This window comes from Moschus berezovskii, chromosome 1, assembly GCF_049115385.1.
Source record: "Moschus berezovskii isolate FMDL1 chromosome 1, NW_MosBer_1.0, whole genome shotgun sequence".
NCBI classification, from domain to species: domain Eukaryota; kingdom Metazoa; phylum Chordata; class Mammalia; order Artiodactyla; family Moschidae; genus Moschus; species Moschus berezovskii.
Window position 1 is genome coordinate 117,690,097 of NC_142460.1, and position 18,605 is coordinate 117,708,701.

Genomic DNA, 18,605 nt, shown 5'->3' on the forward strand with positions numbered 1-18,605 from the left:
AATAGAACTGAGGACCTGATCAAATGAAGCCTTGTCTTCTTGCAACTGGTAAAAATATTAAAAACTCTGAGTCTAGAAGGCTGAGAAAACTGAACAAGGACTAAGGAAGCTAATACTTCTGGTGTTTTGGGATGAAAATGCAGTGTATGAAAATAATTTCCTAATTCCAGTGACAACTCACCCAGGACGGATGAAACCAAATACTATCTTGAGGAACAATTCTAAGAATTAACCTCAGAAAAACTGATTTTCAAGTTCTATTAAATTAGTCTATCCCAAACCCAAACTTGAGATGTTCTCTCTTTCTCACTGAAGTGACATGTTAATCTTGATATTTAGATAGGATCTACAGCTTTTTTTCCCACCCAAACTTGCCATGTATTTCAGTTTCTGAAATCTTAAGCTCTGCAAAGTTTTCTTTCCAATGTAGAGAAGTGAATTAACTCTGAGAAGCTCTGTCTTGGCCATCTGAATTGATGTGAAAAATCTCTTCAAGTGTCCAGGAGTCTGCAATATCCATCAGTACACTGATAATGCTGACTCAATAAATCAAATTAAGAAGTATATTCTTTATAAATTTTGACTGGAATTTCACTATTAAAATATCTGCTACTTTTAGATCCCAAATACATTACTGCTTCAGAAGATCACAATGTAACATGAGGTATTTTATACACACACAAACACACACACTCTCTCTCTCTTTCTCAAGTGGCATTACATTATGCCAAAAAGAAGAATGACTTTGAAAACTGGAAAAGGTGACTTCTCAGTCAGCCATCCTAGTTCTCAGGATGTGTTGAGAGTAGGGAGGAGGGGACAGCGAGGATAGCACCCTTCTTCCTCCATTGAAGAGTTATGGGTAAGAGAGGCCTAAGAAGCAAAAGATAGGCTTTGTACACTACCCCACTCCTCTTTAGGGAAAAGATGGGTTCAGAGTAAAGTTATCTGGAGAAGGCTCCCGGGAAGGGTAACCTTTGCTGGCTCAGTCATTCCTCCCTTCAACCTATCTCCTTCTGATAGCTCCTTGCATACCGGCACTTAGAGTTGCTTTTTTCATGCCCTGCCTCTGCAGGAAAGAAACCTTAAATGTCTTCCATGACTTGAAGGACAAAGCCAGATTTCCACATATTTCTACCTGTAATCAGGTCATAACCTACCTGCCAGCTCATTTCTTCCCTTCCAAACATTAGCAACAGAAAATTTATTGAGAGTTTATGTGTCAGGTCCTTCACAAGGTACGTGAAGTCTAAAAAATAACCCTAAAAGGTAGTTAAAGTAATCATCCCCATTTTATAGATCAGAAAACTGAGATACAAAGAGCAGAGAGATACAAAGACCTCTGTGCCAGAGGTCATAGAGGGAACAAGTGAGAGACCTAGGATTGATGTCAGGGCTGTCTGACTCCAGTGCACTACTTTTGAACTACTCTGAACTTGTCTCTTTATAAAAGCTTACTTCATCTTGTTAGAACGAAATGACTCAGGATTCAGTTCTTAACAGGCTAATGTAGTGCTTGACATATAAGGACTCAGAAAATGTTATTTTCACCCCCATTTTACCTAGCAAAAAGAGCAAACAAATATACCTTAAGTTTTAGCCATTTGCCAGTTCAACATGAGTCAGACATATAATGAGGTTGCCAAAAAGTGATCTTAGGCAACCTTACCAACTGCTGACTATGGAGAACAAAGAAGGTGACAATCTTGTTCTGCTCTGAGCCAGCCACACTATTCCTGGAGGTTAGCTCACTGCTCATTAAAGAGGCCATTAAGAAACAAAAATCACCCAAAGAAGACGTTGGAAGGGGTTATAGAAACTCCTGCCAGTGAAGACAGATCTGAACGAAGTGAAGATGGTTAAGTAGGAGACAACTGACATAATAAGCTAATGATGTCCAGGCCATAGGGGTGGGGCTCAGACTTCTGTATTTTGCAAAACCTCTCCATGCGAATCTTAGAATCACTGCTTTAGGGCAAAGTTCTCAAACTTTTGTGTGTGTGTGTGCTAAGTCACTTCAGTCATGTCCAACTCTTTGTGATCCCATAGACTATAGCCTGCCAGGCACCTCTGTCCATGGGATTTTCCAAGCAAGAATACTGAAGTGGGTTGCCGTTCCTTTTTCCAGGGGATCTTCCCGACCCAGGAATCAAACCCGCATCTCCTGAATTTCAGGGAGATTCTTTACTGCTGAGCCACTGAGCCCTCTCAAACTTTTAACAGGAAACGAAATCTCCTATGGGGCTAATTAAAGCACAGAGTGCTGGGCCCAATCCTGAGATTTCTGATTCCAGGGGTTTCTGCTAGGGCCTGATAAATTGCACTTAATACTGATGCTGCTGGTCCAGGAACCATACTTTGAGTATCACTGCTCTAGAAGAAAGACCAGGATCAACTGAGTTGATTTTAGTAGATTTCAGCTCAGGTTTTAACAAAATACATGGGAAACTCTACAGAAACAGAGTTGAACTGCTTGGTGAGGAGAAGCTGAAGCTGAAAACACTGCTTCATCACTGGAGACATTCACACCAGGGCTCTGGGAAAGGGTGACACCAGGTGATCTTGTCTCAGCTTACAAAGCCTATAGTGGCCGGAGCATGCAAAAGAAAGCTACATCCTTTTTTTTTTCCCTAATGTTTTTTCCTTCCTCAAATCAAAACACAAACTCAATTCTAAATTTAAAAGTAGTGCCTTTTAAAAATCTCATTGTAATTCCAACCAAATTTTATACAGGATGTTAGTAAGCCAGTGGACAGTCTGGCAAGCACCAATAGGGAAAGGATAGATCCATTTTAGTGTCAGTGGGTTGGCTGGAGAGGTGAACATTTTTGTCCCAGCAAGACAGAGAAAGAATAAACTCCATGTGAGAACAATGTGTAACTGCTAAAGGTTAAAAAAAAAAAAAATTAAAAGAAACAAATCTTTTTTTATCCAAGCCCCATAGCCTGTTTCATTCCACATTTTTATCTAGAACATCATGATCTGTTCACTTATATTTTGACCAATTTGTGGGACAAAAAAAGGTGAGGTAAAAGTTGATTGGACTAAAATTATACCCTCAGTTCCCTGAAATACTTATTTTGTATTTCACCACAATTACTATGATCTCGTGTTTTTGAACCATAAAAGAACAAGACTATGGGCTGATTGGAGTTCTACTATAGAGAATCCAATAAAGTATTATAGAAACAAAATTCCTTAAGTTGGACAAACAATGATCTTAAATGTGAATATTAAAGCTTTAGAAAAGACAAATCTTTGGCCCTAAGTCATATTGTGTGTTCTTAACCAAAAAAATTTAAAAAAATTTAGTCAAAATATTTGCTGGCTAATCAATAAATAAAATGGATGTTTCACATTTAAGAACTGAACTGAACTGAATCTTAAATGTGAAACATCCATTTTATTTATTGATTGGCCGGCAAATATTTTGACTAAATTTTTTTTAATTTTTTTGGTCAAGAACACACAATATGACTTAGGGCCAAAGATTTGTCTTTTCTAAAGCTATATATTTTTCATGCAATCTGTCTGAAACGGTGTCTTCCAAGCTGCCCTGTAAGGTTAAGAGGTAACATCCTCCCAGTGTGACTTTCCACATTCAGCTCAGTATTCTAGCCTTGTATATTAATACTGAAAAGAATTAGGGACTTTTTAACATGACTGAGCGACTGAACTGAACTGAACATGTCTTTAACCAACCACTTACATGGAATATATTCTTGATAGTTTCTACTGTAATCGGCATTTCATCAATGAACAAAGATCCCTTACATCAGTTTTCTTCATTTGAACTTTTGATTTCTAGATTTCTTTCTTGAAGTCATTCGACTACATGTTGACTAATAAGTACCAGCATTTCTCCAATATCAACTTTCTAAAACCCCAAAATTTTTATAATCATTTACACTACCTTTAAGGTATGCATAATGGGAGGAAGAGGAAAAATTCTTGGCTGGAACCTTGTGCTAAAAGCCCTTTATGATTGCTGACCTGAATGATCAGAGGACTGACCTGAGGATCCGAGTCCACTCTGGCATAGACACAGACTGTGGGTCTCACAGCAGACATGAGACCTTTCAGTGAGCCCTGAGCCAGTGGCTTCTTCATAGGTTTTCTGGCCTGAGGGTCCAAGTCAGGCATTATTCTGGACATGTGCTCTCTGAGAAACAGTTAGGGGATGACATTCACTTGCTCATTTTTCCTGAGATATACCTCATGGTCAGGTCTCCATAGAACATCATCACTGGGGAATGTTCCTGAGGTCAAGGTCTGGGTTTAATCACCTCTGGATTTCCTTAGCAACCGATTAGAGTGCTTTGGACACAACGGTCAGTATTTTGGTTAGCATACAAAGGTGGAGGGTGGTTTTCTGAGACTGGCTAAGATGCTAAAAATGAAAAATGCCCTTCGGGCCTGTCTCTTCAGCTATGTAAGTCATATCTCTTTTATTCAAGTTATTTCTAACTTGATTCCCACTTTAAACCATCCTGACCATTCTGAACCCTGGGTCGTGACCTTTCTGAAATGCCAAAAGGACTCTGCATAGTGTCATTCTCAGCCTGTGAGGCCATAAGCACCTTCTATCTTAGGTTGCTGTGTAAGGGTCCCAATTCCTTGAGTGCTCTGAGGGCAAGGATGGTGAGAGATCTCTGAAAAGAATGAAAGAGTAAACTGCTGTCATCACTTGGAAAAGGAAAATGAATACACTTATATGAATTATTCACAAAAGACTTGGTAAGAGAGGGAAAGTAGAGATAAGATGCTTAGGCGGGTTGGAACTTTTCATATCTTACAGCTGATAAACTGATTTTTTTTCTTCAGCTTCTGGGGATGAAAAAGGTAGTCTATCAAACTATAACATTAGAAAACACTGCAGGGAAAAAAAAAAGTCAAGTGGTAAAATCTTTTTTTTAGGAGTAAAATTGCTTGCATTCCCCTGCCCCACTTCAAGAAGAACCAGTTGTTTTGGGTGAAGATCTTGATAACAATAACAATTACAGTGCATGTTTACTGTGCACTTGCTATGTACTGCTGGACTCTACACAAGCATTTAATATTCATTTGCTTACTCCTTACAACATGTTTTTGAAGTAAGTAATCTTGTTCTCCTCATGCTGTGGACGATGCTGAAACACCAAAAGCTTAAGCAATTTGCCTTAAGGATCTGTTTCTGAATCAGGCTCTGCTTCACCTCCTTAATAAGCCACTGAACGTGACACAGGGAGACGCCCTGAAAAGGCACTGGAATAACCAAATGGTTCCTGCACTCCTCTAATGCTAATCTTGAACTTTTTGTCTCCTAGCTACGGCACCTTGGTGCACGCGTGCTAAGTTGCTTCAGTAGTGAATGACTCTGTGTGACCCCATGGACAATGGCCCACCAGGCTCCTCTGTCCATTGGATTTCCCAGGTAAGTGGGTGACCATTTCCTTCTCCAGGGGATCTTCCCCACACAGGGACTGAACCTGCATCTCTTATGTCTCTTCTTTACCACTAGCACCACCTGGGAAGCCCTTGGAGACATAACTAAATGTCTTGAAATCTGAAAAGGCCATGTTGAAAAAAAGGTATATAGGGAAAGGTGAAGTGCTGGCTCCTTGACAGGAACTCTGGGGGAAAGGAAGAATGCAGGTGTTAACTGAGTTCTGCTGGGTGGAGTGTGATATAATGTCTTTTCTCTGGCTACTCATGAAATCCTGAATAAAAGATCCAACATAGATGCTCTGTAACAGTGTGTCTGCTTTGAGGGGATCAGAAGAATGGCAGAGCCCTGCTTCAGAGGTGCAGAGAGAAGGTGTAGCAGAGTGATGAGACAGAGGAAAAACACCAATAAAAGCAGTTTATCAAAAAAACTAAAGGAGGAGGAATTGACTTAGAATGGTTGGTGAAATGTCCCCTCAAGGGTTAGGAATTATATCAATTGTAACTGACTCATAAAGTAAAAAGCAGTACAAGTTTTTGAAAGGTATTTGCATTTGGTACTCTTTAATGCATTAAAAATGACTAGAATTCACCCATTTGGCCTTTAGGACCCTAAGGTTCTGTAGCCCCATGCACTGATGTATGTGTCCATGCAGCCGTGTTTCAATTTCCCTGCACTCACCGGTAGGTGGTTTCTGGAAGGAGGTCTTTCATAACGTGGGTGGTGGTATTGCCCACGGTGATGCTAGTATCTCCAAGATCTATGTTGTAAGCAAGGATTTCAGATCCATTATTGCACGGCTCTTCCCAGTTCAGTACAAGGCACACAGAAGGTGGATCGGGATAGGCATTGAGGGTCTCCTCCTCCAGGACACATAGAGTAGAGACGGGGTCGGGGGCAGATGCTGGTGTCTGGCAAAGGACAAGCTCACTGGACGGTCCTGCTCCAGCTTGATTAACAGCCTGAAAAACACAACAGCGAGACGATGTCCCCATTACTTCATGAGCACCGAGTAATGCCTCCACACTAGGAGCTGTTGAGTCTAAAGTAACACGTGACTGCTGCCAGAGATGTAGGTGGAGATAAATCCTCCAGTGTTCATATTGATAGCCACTTTACAAAAGATATCAATCACATCTTTTCTGCTAATAAAAGATAACGTGGCCACTGTTTCTTATGAAAAATCATTTAAAAATAACACCTCATATTTGCATAGCCCACTTCAGTTTATGTACTCTTATGCCATCTTCACAACTGTCTGAGTTAGATAATTCACGGAAGCTCTTCTTATCTGCCTTTCGGATGAGATCGGGTGTGCTCAGGGTGGTATGGCCTTGATTCAGATTTATCCGCCTTTCAGAGAAGAGGGAACTCAAAGTCAGACCAAATAACTCAAGCCCAAGATTCAGATGCCAAGCTGGGATCAAAACCCAGTAATCTGACTTTTAACTCAAGTGCTGCTCTGGAAGAACTATAGGAATTTCAGAAAAGTATTCAGTTTTCCACGTGAATGCGAAACTCCTATCTGAAGCTCTGCTCTCACCTGACTTTGAGTGTCACTGCTGACACCTGATCACTCATCACTCTCAAATACTCATGTGTTCAGTCTCCGGGACCGTCCTCTTGTTTCTACTGACCTGCTCTGCTTCTCAGCCGCCTCTGCGACCTGCTACTCATTACCAGGATCTCTCAGCCCTGGAGGAAACCAGGCCCCAGGCCTTGCACACCACTGTACCACTTCTGCTTAAACTCCTGGACATCTCACCTTGTCTTGGGGGCAAATGCCATTTATCCCTACTCCCAAATTTATGCGTACAGTCCAGACCTCTGCCCTAAATACCAGCCTAGTGTATTCAACTGCCTAATGAATATCTCCATTTAAATGTCAAATAGGCACCTCAGACTCAAGTGTCTACACAGTTCCAAAATGGCGTCCACCGCATTCTTCCTCATCCTTCCTTCCACCCCCACTATACCTCCCGTGGTTTCCCCATCCTTCAGGTTGTTCGTGCCGTATCTGTGAATCACTGCTGGGCATCTTTCTTTCTCTCATCGGCCATCAGCACGCCCTTTACCATTCCAATCTGACTACACTCTCTCACATCTGGTGAGTGTAATGACCTCCTAACTGGTGTTTACGTCAGCCCATGCCCCACAGTCTGTCCCTTCTATGTTCTCCCACCAGATAGACAAGTAACTTCAAAGTTCTCACAACTGTCTATGAGATCCTATCCGATCTGTTCACCACCACCGCCTTCCCCAAGAACCCAGAACCATTCTGCCTTCACTGTCTCCTACTTCCTCCTTCACTCCCTCTGCTCCAGCCACAATGGCTTTCTTGCTGTTTCACAGGGACACCAAACTTGCTCACCTCAGGGCCTTTGCAACTTGCTGCCCCTTCTGTCCACAAAACTCTTTCCTGGACATCTACATAGCCCATTCAATCAGCTACTCAGGTTTCTCTCAAGTTTGGCCCTTTGCAGAGAGACCTCTCTGAACCCCACATTTAAACTTGTAGTTACCCCCACCCCAACCCCCATGATCCTTCTCATTTATTTCCCTTCTTTGCTTTTATTTTCATTATAGCATTTATTACCAACATAGTATATATTTCATTTAATTTCTCCCTTGATTAGAATGTAAGTTCTGTAAGAGCAAGGTTGTCTGGTTCACTGCTGTAGCCCTAGCAACCAGAACAGTACCTGATACAAAGCACGTGCTCAATAAACATCATTAACAATATTTTTTCCCTTACAAAAACACTTGGCAACCTCTTGACAAAAATGAAAGTACTCAAAAATCTAGTTTACTTCTCAGGAGACCTTATGAGGACAGATGATAAACCAAAAGGAAAGTCATCTGAGCTCTTATATCAAAGGTTCACTACAATGCTTGTGTGTTATCATTCATTTCAAAGAAGCAAGTTAAGAGCATTCATTTGCTATCAAATCGCTTTTGAAACCCGTCTGTAATAAATTTTTCACATCTAGTCCTATTTCATGACAACACCAACTTTCTTTTTGGTAGAATATTTATGTCATAAATTAAGAGTATATATTTAGATATTCTTTTTGGGTACAAATTTATCACAGGGGCAGAAAAATAAGATATTGTGGAGCCCAACTTTCATATTAACTAAGGTTTTAACAACTATGTAATACAAGGAAAAGAACATGGCTTTTAGAGTTGGAACTTTGTTCATATCTTGATTTCATTACTTACTAACTGTGTGATCTTAGGCAAATTAATATTTCTGAGTCTGTTTCCTCAGATATAAAATGGGGATAGTAACACATAATTTATAGAGTTATTTTAAAGATTAAATTTGTTAACATGTAAAATCCTGGCAGAGTATTAAGCTAAAGGTCAGTGTTTCACTTCCCTCCTTCTCACTAGGAAAATCAAGAACAAACTAGCAATAGCAATTTTCCTAGTTTCCTAAATTTTCCTAAAGCAATTTTCTTAAAACAACAACAAAATACCCTGAACTTATTTTAGACTTAAAGAAAAGTTACAAAAATAATGCATTTATTTCTCATTTTGCTTCCCCTAATATTAATACCTTATATAACTATCAGTCATGTCCGACTCTTTGCAACCCCATGGACTGTAGCCCACCAGGCTCCTCTGTCCATGGGATTTCCCAGGCAGGAATACTGGAGTGGGTTGCCATTTCCTTCTCCAGGGGATCTTCCTGACCCAGGGATTGAACCCGTGTGTCCTGCATCTCCTGCATTGGCAGGTGGATTCTTTACCACTGAGCCACTAGGGAAGCATATATATATATATATATATATATATACACACACACACACACACACATACATATATTTAAATACATGTATGTGTGTGTATTTCTATATGTGTGTGTGTGCATATATATAATTTTTTTTAATAAAAGGAAATTCCTGGACAGTGATCAAAAGAGATAACAGCAGTAGTGGCTGAATGGGAGGATGAGCCATTTGTCTTTAGACTCCCACAATTGGCTACAGACTCAAGTGCCCATGAAAGAAATTAGTTTCTGCTACTTACAAGAATAGAACTGAGATGCTGTGCTAGTCTGAGTCTAGAAACCAAAAGGAGTTTCTTAAATACCCCTATCTTTAACTGACTACCATTAATAGCTAACCTGAGGGAATGTGATGGCAATGATGACGATCTCTGGGTGGAGTGAGGGAGAAAAGAGAAAAACTCTTTGTTAAAGGTAAGAATTAAGCAAATGGTCTACAGGGAAATCAAGGTCATAATTTGTTTCAAACTTTCAAAATATTTATATCTCACATAATTATGACTATACAAATCTCACATACACTTAAGACTGAATTATTAATTTCTTTACAATCTCATCGTATAATGAAAAATTCAGCACTAAGTATTTTATTACCCTCTTCCCTTTATGTTATTAATGTACTCTATTATTCATTTTCTCCATTATTTTTAAAATTAACATTTTCTTATTTATTTTACTCTGTATCTGGGTTCCATCTTCTTACTCTATTCTCACACCTCCTTACTGGTATTAATTGAGGTCTTCAGTAATGATTCCTGACTCGTTACTTTGTCAAATATGTGCATTTGTAAGGGCCAAGGGGATATGAAGGATCCAGAGAAAAAAATACAGATTTTAATTAAATAACTGATATCAGCCATATTACATTGGTGATCTCTACAAAAATTAACAAAGCATATCATCAGTTTTGTAATTCTTAAAATCTGCATTTATATCATAACTATTAGTCATGTCCGACTCTTTGCAACCCCATGGACTGTAGCCCACCAGGCTCCTCTGTCCATGGGATTTTCCAGGCAAGAATATGGGAGTGGGTTGCCATTTCCTTCTCCAGGGGATCTTCTTGACCCAGATATCAAACCCAAGTCTCTTGTGTCTCCTGCATTAGCAGGCAGATTCTTTACCAACTGCACCACCTGGGAAGCCTATATTATTATAAAACAATGATCAAAACCAGGAGACACAATAGTATTAACAATGTATAGATCTTATGTAGTTAGATTCAAATCTTACCAATTTCTAATAATGTTCTTTTTATATTCCAGGATCTTACTTAAGATCCAAATTTATTTTACTAGCCTTGCAAGCCACTCCAGTACTCTTGCCTAGAAAATCCCATGGACGGAGGATCCTGGTAGGCTGCAGTCCATGGGGTCGCTACAAGTCAGACATGACTGAGCGACTTCACTTTCACTTTCCACTTTCACACATTGGAGAAGGAAATGGCAACCCACTCCAGTGTTCTTGCCTGGAGAATCCCAGGGACGGGGGAGCCTGGTGGGCTTCCGTCTATGGGGTCACACAGAGTCGGACACGACTGAAGTGACTTAGCAGCAGCAGCAGCAGCAGCAGCCTTATACTATGGAAAATGTTTTCCTGAGTTATATCTCTTATTATTACCAAATTTCAAAGTAAACAATTTTAAAGAATCTTACTAATATTTAAGAGTATGTGTAAAATATACAATATGCCTCATGTAAGCAGAATTATTTGGGTACATGTTAATCAAAGCATTCCTAAGGAAGAAATTCCTGCACAAAATAAGCAATGTTTCCATCCAATTTTTATATGATTCTATATACATATTACAGTGCTTTAATTTTCAAAGTACCAAATGTTTAAAAGAATATTCAGGCTTTAACCTGACTTTGTAGTAATATCAAATAAAAATGATTCAGATTACATTCACAGGTATCAAGAAATTAATATAAGATGAGGAGACTTTTTCCTGGCAATACTTCTTTAGTATAGCAAATGTGGTCTTGACAATACCATCCCCTTTATAGTGTCTGACTCATTTTATGACAAATAAGTATAGACGTTTGAAAACACTACGGTTGAAACAGGGAGGCAAGATTATTACGCAGGTTCTATTCTTACCAATGTATCTTTAAAATGCAATTTTGGGGTGTTAATGGTAAGTAACAACAAAAACCCCGAAAGAAAAAAAGGAAATAGAACATTTTAAAGACAGACCAAAACTCAAAAACAGGTTGGACTGAAGTTCTTTCCTGTGATGGCAAAGAGTTTTTATTTATATCCTGCCTTGTTCCAAAAACAGGAGTGTAGCACATAATTCAACCTTTCCCCAATGACTCAGCATTGTTATTATAAAGCTCAGATAATGTGCTGTGACCCTGACTCACTGATGAAGGGTTAATTATGTCCCAGGCCCTCCATTTGAGGTGTGTATAACAAAAGAGTTTCACCAGAAATGTTTACAATAAAACAGCCTTCAGAATTTAACAGAAAAGCTTCTGTTGATCTGGAAAGTTAACTTGTGTGTGTATGCTCAGTCGCTAAGTTGTGTCCAACTCTTTGCTACCCCCGTGAACTGTAGCCCACCAGGCTTCTCTGTCCTTGGGATTCTGCAGGCAAGAATACTGGAACTGGTGGGCTGCCATTTCCTTCTCCAGGGGATCTACCTCACCCGGGCCTGAATCTGTATCTCCTCCACTTCAGGTGGATTCTTTACCACTGAGCTACTTGGGAAGCCCAAAGTTAACTTAAGAAGGGAATATTTTCTCCAAAGAGGCCAGAGACACTGAAGTAAACGGACATGTAATAAACAATATGATCCATGACTTAGATAGAAACCTAAACCTGGCATCTTCACTTCTTTATTTAAATCTAAACACGTGTGAAAATAGAATTCTTTGTTATCTCTCCTTTTGGTCATCCTGATCATTCTTTGAGGTTGGCACAAAGCGGTGCTCAAATGTTACTGAACAAATGGAAATAAATGAACAAAGAACCCTGTTTTCTCAAGACAATAAGGCTTTACAAAGGGAAAAGAAAATATTTACCCAAGTCAATAAAACAAAAGTAAACCTATGACTACTGTCACTCTTGGGGGTTAGGTTAGGAGCTAATTATTCTCTGTGCTGTTCCATTTGGACACCCAAGTGGAACCTTACAGATAACCAGACCTTGTTAATGGTCACTGAGAGGTGGGTCCTATGATCAAGTGCAGACCTTCCAAACTACTCTACTGTTTGTTTCTGGCTCCATTTAACATCTGGAATGGGAAGTTTTAAAGGTTTTTTGCCTTTTGTCTAAGTGGCTTTCCCAGTGAAATGTGCATCTTGGAAAATTCAGACAAAAGGCATCTCTCCTAAGGAGCTGTGCCCACTTTGCCTTGGACTTGATCCTGTATTCAGTGAATTAACCAGCAAACACAATGCAAGGGCGGTGAGGAGTACAGTGGAGATGATTTGGATTTTGTTCCCATGTTTCAGGACCTATCAGAGTAGCAAAAATGAACTGTAAAATGCCAAAATGATTGCATCTATTTTTATTTAAAAGGACATTTTTTCCCATAACACCCTTCCTGATGGCCTCCATCATGAGCCTTTGAGTAAGTTTCCCAAAGAGTCTTTCAGGGAACACCAGTATTTGTGAGTAACGGCCGCACAGTGTCAGCCTACCTGTAATCGACAGCAATACTGTGCAGCAGGTAACAGGTCCCTCATTTCGAAGCCGGTGTCTGTCCCATGATAAACGAGTTCTAAGGATTCTTCATCTTCTCCCCACTCCAACCTGTACTCTGAGATGTCGGCACCAGAGCTTTCAGGACTCTGTAAAATTCAGAAATTTAATTTCATTGAGAAGAAAATCCTATGATGTTTGTGTTCAACTAATTATACCAAAAAAAAAAAAAAAAAAAGAGCAAGATGCCTCAGAATATTTGAAATACATGCAAAAGAAAAGCATGAAAAAGATACTCAATTTCCTCTTAATTTGGATCAGTGGTAAAATTTCCATGACTCCTGGCAAGCACTAAGGCAGATGACTGTGTGAGAATCACCTACCTACATGTGAATTTTAGCTTTGTAGAGCCCTTGTACCTTGCACTGGGGAACAGATAAAGTAGAAGAAACAAATTAATGTAAAAGGTGTGCCTGACTTACCTCCCAGCTCACCAGGACACATCCATCAGGCGTAAAAGAGACACAAGGTGCTTTGCACTGTCCGGGAGGCCCTGCAGCAGTGGTAATTTCTGAGACATCAGAATAGGGACCATACTGCAAGAGAGAAACACACATGTGCTTGTAGGGGTGTGTTAGGGATGTGCATGCATGTGTGTGTATGGACACAACACAAGCTTATACCAAACAAGGAGTATGTGTGTTTGTGTGTGTGTGCATATAACACAAGCTTATAACCAAACAAGGGCTAGGCTAATGCTATCATCAATACAACTGATTAAAAGCATTACCTAATGGTGTTCACTTTCAATTACATGAGAAGATTTTCTTCCCACATACATTACTTGAGGGGTAAATGTCTATTTTAGATATATGTATATTATTTTTTTAAATTCAAACGGATTAGAAAGTTGGTTGACTACACATTTTTGCTGTGACCTAACCCACTCCAGTATTCTTGCCTGGAGAATCCCATGGACGGAGAAGCCTGGTAGGCTACAGTCCACGGGGTCGCATAGAGTCGGACACGACTGAGCGACAGAACGGAATGGAAGAAATAAAAAATGCTAACTTTTGCTACATCACAGCATTGTGCTTTAATTTCTCAGGGTGTTTCAAAGTAAACCAAGTCAGAGGCACACTGTAGTTTAATTTTTAAGGCATAAAAATCTGTGTGGAATTGTTGGTTATCAAATTTTGAGTATTTCTTCTAGTCACTGGTATTTTCCAATTTGAAACCAAAGGTCCTATTAATATTTTCTTGGCATGCCCACCATCTCAACTATCTGAAGGTTTACACTGCACTTCTCTCCTCCTCTCACCACCAGTGGCCACACTGCTCAGAGACAATCATCACTATAGATTCAAAACACATCAGGAGAACCAGAACCACCACGTTAAGGTGGAATATGTGATACTTAAAAGAATTAGGGCAAAGAGTAAAGTAATTTTGAGGCTAATGAGGAAGTCCAACAAGTCCATCCTAAAGGAGATCAGTCCTGGGTGTTCATTGGAAGGACTAATGGCTGAGGCTGAAACTCCAATACTTTGGCCACCTCATGCGAAGAGTTGACTCACTGGAAAAGACCCTGATGCTGGGAAAGGTTGGGGGCGGGAGGAGAAGGGGACGACAGAGAATGAGATGGCTGGATGGCATCACCGACTTGATGCAGATGAGTTTGAGTGAACTCCGGGAGTTGGTGATGGACAGGGAGGCCTGGCGTGCGTGATTCATGGGGTAGCAAAGAGTCGGACACGACTGAGCAACTGAACTGAATTGAATGAGGAATATGACTGTGTTTTTCAAAATGGACGAAAAAAGGTAAAGAAAAAAATCTTTCACATTTTCTAAAATAACTTGCAAATATACTGCAGGTGGGGGAGAAACTGTCTGCAGTAGACCACAGAAGAGGACCACAAGTCAAATATATGGTTAAATTTCAATATAACAGGATTGAAAAATAAGGCTGAGATAGTTTCTTTAAATGACAAATTAGTGAAAGGAGAAAGTAAATCAGTCCAGCTGCACATGTGTCTTTATCATGGCAAATATCTTCTTCAAAAGTTGAGGGGGAAAAGCACCAGGGATTCATCTGCAGCATGGATGATTATCACCATCCATCTTCTTTTTACTTATAAAAAGTCACAGTACAGAGGCTTTCTTATCTTCTCACCAATACATTTTAATTGTCTAGTTTTGTATGTGTGGGTTTTTTTCTTAATTTTAAATACCTGTATCTGAAATTCTTCCCTAATGGTGAATTAGAAGAGATCCAGCTCTTGTTCAAGGTTTGTGATCCTGCTCTGCTGCTGCTCAGTCACTTCAGTCGTGTCCGACTCTGTGCGACCCCATAGACAGCAGCCCACCAGGCTCCTCCATCCCTGGCGTTCTCCAGGCAATACACTGGAGTGGGTTGCCATTTCCTCCTCTAATGCTTGAAAGTGAAAAGTGAAAGTGAAGTCGCTCAGTTGTGTCTGACTAGTAGCGACCCCATGGACTGCAGCCTACCAGGCTCCTCCATATATGGGATTTTAAAGGCAAGAGTACTGGAGTGGCTTGCCATTGCCTTCTCCTTGTGATCCTACTTCAGACCAAATGTTTTCAGACTAAGGCCTGCTAACTCGAAACGGACTAAAGACAAACACACTTCACTTCTGAAAGGCATGAATGAACACCAAGAACTAGAAAAGTCATTGCCAACTTCCTGTCACTATCAGTTTGGCTTTCTTTCTTATAAAAATCTCATCAATTAATTCAGTTCAGTTCAGTTCAGTTGCTCAGTCGTGTCCGACTCTCTGTGACCCCACGAATCACAGCACGCCAGGCCTCCCTGTCCATCACCAACTCCCGGAGTTCACTCGAACTCATGTCCACAGAGTCGGTGATGAAAATCCAGCCATCTCATTCTCTGTCGTCCCCTTCTCCTCCCGCCCCCAACCTTTCCCAGCATCAGACTCTCTTCCAGTGAGTCAACTCGTCCCATGAGGTGGCCAAAGTATTGTAGTTTCAGCTTTAGCATCAGTCCCTCAAATGAACACCCAGGATTGATCTCCTTTAGAATGGACTGGTTGGATCTCCTTGCAGTCCAAGGGACTCTCAAGAGTCTTCTCCAGCACCACAGTTCAAAAGCATCAATTCTTAGGCGCTCAGCTTTCTTCACAGTCCAACTCTCACATCCATACATGACCACGGGAAAAACCATAGCCTTGACTAGACAGACCTTTGTTGGCAAAGTAATGTCTCTGCTTTTTAATATACTATCTAGGTTGGTCATAACTTTCCTTCCAAGGAGTAAGCGTCTTTTGATTTCATGGCTGCAATCAGCATCTGCAGTGATTTTGGAGCCCAAAAAAATAATGACACTGCTTCCACTGTTTTTCCATCTATTTCCCATGAAGTGATGGGACCAGATGCCATGATCTTTGTTTTCTGAATGTTGAGCTTCAAGCCAACCTTTTCACTCTCCTCTTTCACTTTCATCAAGAGGCTTTTTAATTCCTCTTCACTTTCTGCCATAAGGGTAGTGTCATCTGCATATCTGAGGTTATTGATATTTCTCCTGCCAATCTTGATTCCAGCTTGTGCTTCTTCCAGCCCAGCGTTCCTCATGATGTACTCTGCATATAGGTTAAATAAGCAAGGGGACAATATACAGCCTTGACGTACTCCTTTTCCTATTTGGAACCAGTCTGTTGTTCCATGTCCAGTTCTAACTGTTGCTTCCTCATCTGCATACAGGTTTCTCAAGAGGCAGGTCAGGTGGTCTGGGATTCCCATCTCTTTCAGAATGTTCCACAGTTTATTGTGATCGACACAGTCAAAGGCTTTGGCATAGTCAATGAAGCAGAAATAGATGTTTTTCTGGAAACTCTCTTGCTTTCTCCATGATCCAGCGGATGTTGGCAATTTGATCTCTGGTGCCTCTGCCTTTTCTAAAACCTGCTTGAACATCTGGGAGTTCACGGTTCACATATTGCTGAAGCCTGGCTTGGAGAATTTTGAGCATGACTTTACTAGCGTGTGAGATGAGTGCAATTGTGCGGTAGTTTGAGCATTCTTGCCATTGCCTTTCTTTGGGATTGGGATGAAGACTGACCTTTTCCAGTCCTGTGGCCACTGCTGAGTTTTCCAAATTTGCTGGCATATTGAGTGCAGCACTTTCACAGCATCATCTTTCAAGATTTGAAATAGCTCAACTGGAATTCCATCACCTCCACTAGCTTTGTTCGTAGTGATGCTCTCTAAGGCCCACTTGACTTCACATTCCAAGATGTCTGGCTCTAGGTCAGTGATCACGTTATCGTGACTATCTTGGTCGTGAAGATCTTTTTTGTACAGTTCTTCTATGTATTCTTGCCACCGCTTCTTAATATCTTCTGCTTCTGTTAGGTCCATACCATTTCTGTCCTTTATCGAGCCCATCTTTGCATGAAATGTTCCCTTGGAATCTCTAATTTTCTTGAAGAGATCTCTTGTTTTTCCTATTCTGTTGTTTTCCTCTATTTCTTTGCATTGATCACTGAGGAAGGCTTTCTTATCTCTCCTTGCTATTCTTTGGAACTCTGCATTCAGATGCTTATATCTTCCCTTTTCTCCTTTGCTTTTCGCTTCTCTTCTTTTCACAGCTATTTGTAAGGCCTCCCCAGACAGCCATTTTGCTATTTATTTGTACAGAATGCATTTATACACGTCACTGGCTCTCTGTAGGGCGATAGCAGCAGTTTGCCCTACCCTCACCCTTCCACCTTCTTTTACGTTTCCGCCCATCTGTGACACACCAAAAAGCCCTATAGTTTCTGGGTCACTTCTTTCTCATTATGAATCCACATCACTCTGCAATTAAAAAAACCAATCACCTTTGGGCATATAGTCAGACCCTTTCAATCTCTAATAGCCCACCTCAACAACTTCAAATGGAGTACCAGAAAGGACCAGAGAGTTCTATGAAAAGTAAAAACAAATAAGTTGGTCCTAGCCTCTACCCCAGCAGAGTTTTAAAAACTGATCTAAGACATCGCTGAGTAATTTAGACAACATGGTAAAGGAATATTATGTAGTCCTAATTTCCCATAAGTGATTTATATAATTGATGAGAAACTAGGAAATTATTTTAAGAAAGGCATCTAAACGGTAAAGCCCTTATTAAACTTTGAGCTCTGTCTTAACAGGAGGACAAAAGAATCAAAATTTCCAATGCTGGGTCTATGTGAAATCAAAGCAGGATTTCTTCAGAAATAAGATTTTACATACAGTTCTTTAATGTTTGTCATGGTTGGACAGATACAGATGAGGAATTTTAGGAGGGTAGAAACGGAAGTGCCAGGACCTCATGTTTTTGTGGTGATAAGTAAGCATGTACTCACCCCTCCGTCATTCAGAGCCCGCACCCTGAAGCGATACACGGTTCCTGGAAGCAGGTTGCCCACGGTACACTCGAGCTCCGGCCCATGGTACACCTCCGAAGCTACATCCTCCGGTTCTGTCATCTCCACGCTGTACTCCGAGACCTCACAGCCACTTTCAGAGGCAGGAACGTCTGGGAATGGAGAATGTTGTTCATCTTAGAACATTCTCATTATTTCTGGTTGGTCCTGTCACACCTTACTTTCTATGACACTTGCAAAATATCATGCAGGTAGCCTGTCCTTGATATTTACAAAAGAACCCCCACTTCAAAAAGAGAAAGAGATACAAAAGAACGTTTCTTAATGATGTTATCCATACTTTTCAAAGCAAGTA

At 40.5% G+C, this 18,605-nt stretch overlaps 1 protein-coding gene across 4 annotated transcripts in view; it reads right to left on the reverse strand.

Annotated features, from left to right (window-relative positions):
- Positions 1-18,605, reverse strand: part of FNDC3B (fibronectin type III domain containing 3B) — a 376,057-nt gene that overhangs the window by 39,562 nt on the left and 317,890 nt on the right. For all 4 annotated transcript variants that reach the window (XM_088839060.1, XM_088839069.1, XM_088839078.1 and 1 more), the window contains exons 19-22: positions 18,230-18,402; positions 13,349-13,462; positions 12,866-13,015; positions 6,107-6,387 (exon numbers count right to left, since the gene is read on the reverse strand). In XM_088839060.1, the coding sequence (XP_088695186.1) occupies positions 6,107-6,387; positions 12,866-13,015; positions 13,349-13,462; positions 18,230-18,402 (718 nt within the window). The remainder of the gene's footprint in view (positions 1-6,106; positions 6,388-12,865; positions 13,016-13,348; positions 13,463-18,229; positions 18,403-18,605) is intronic.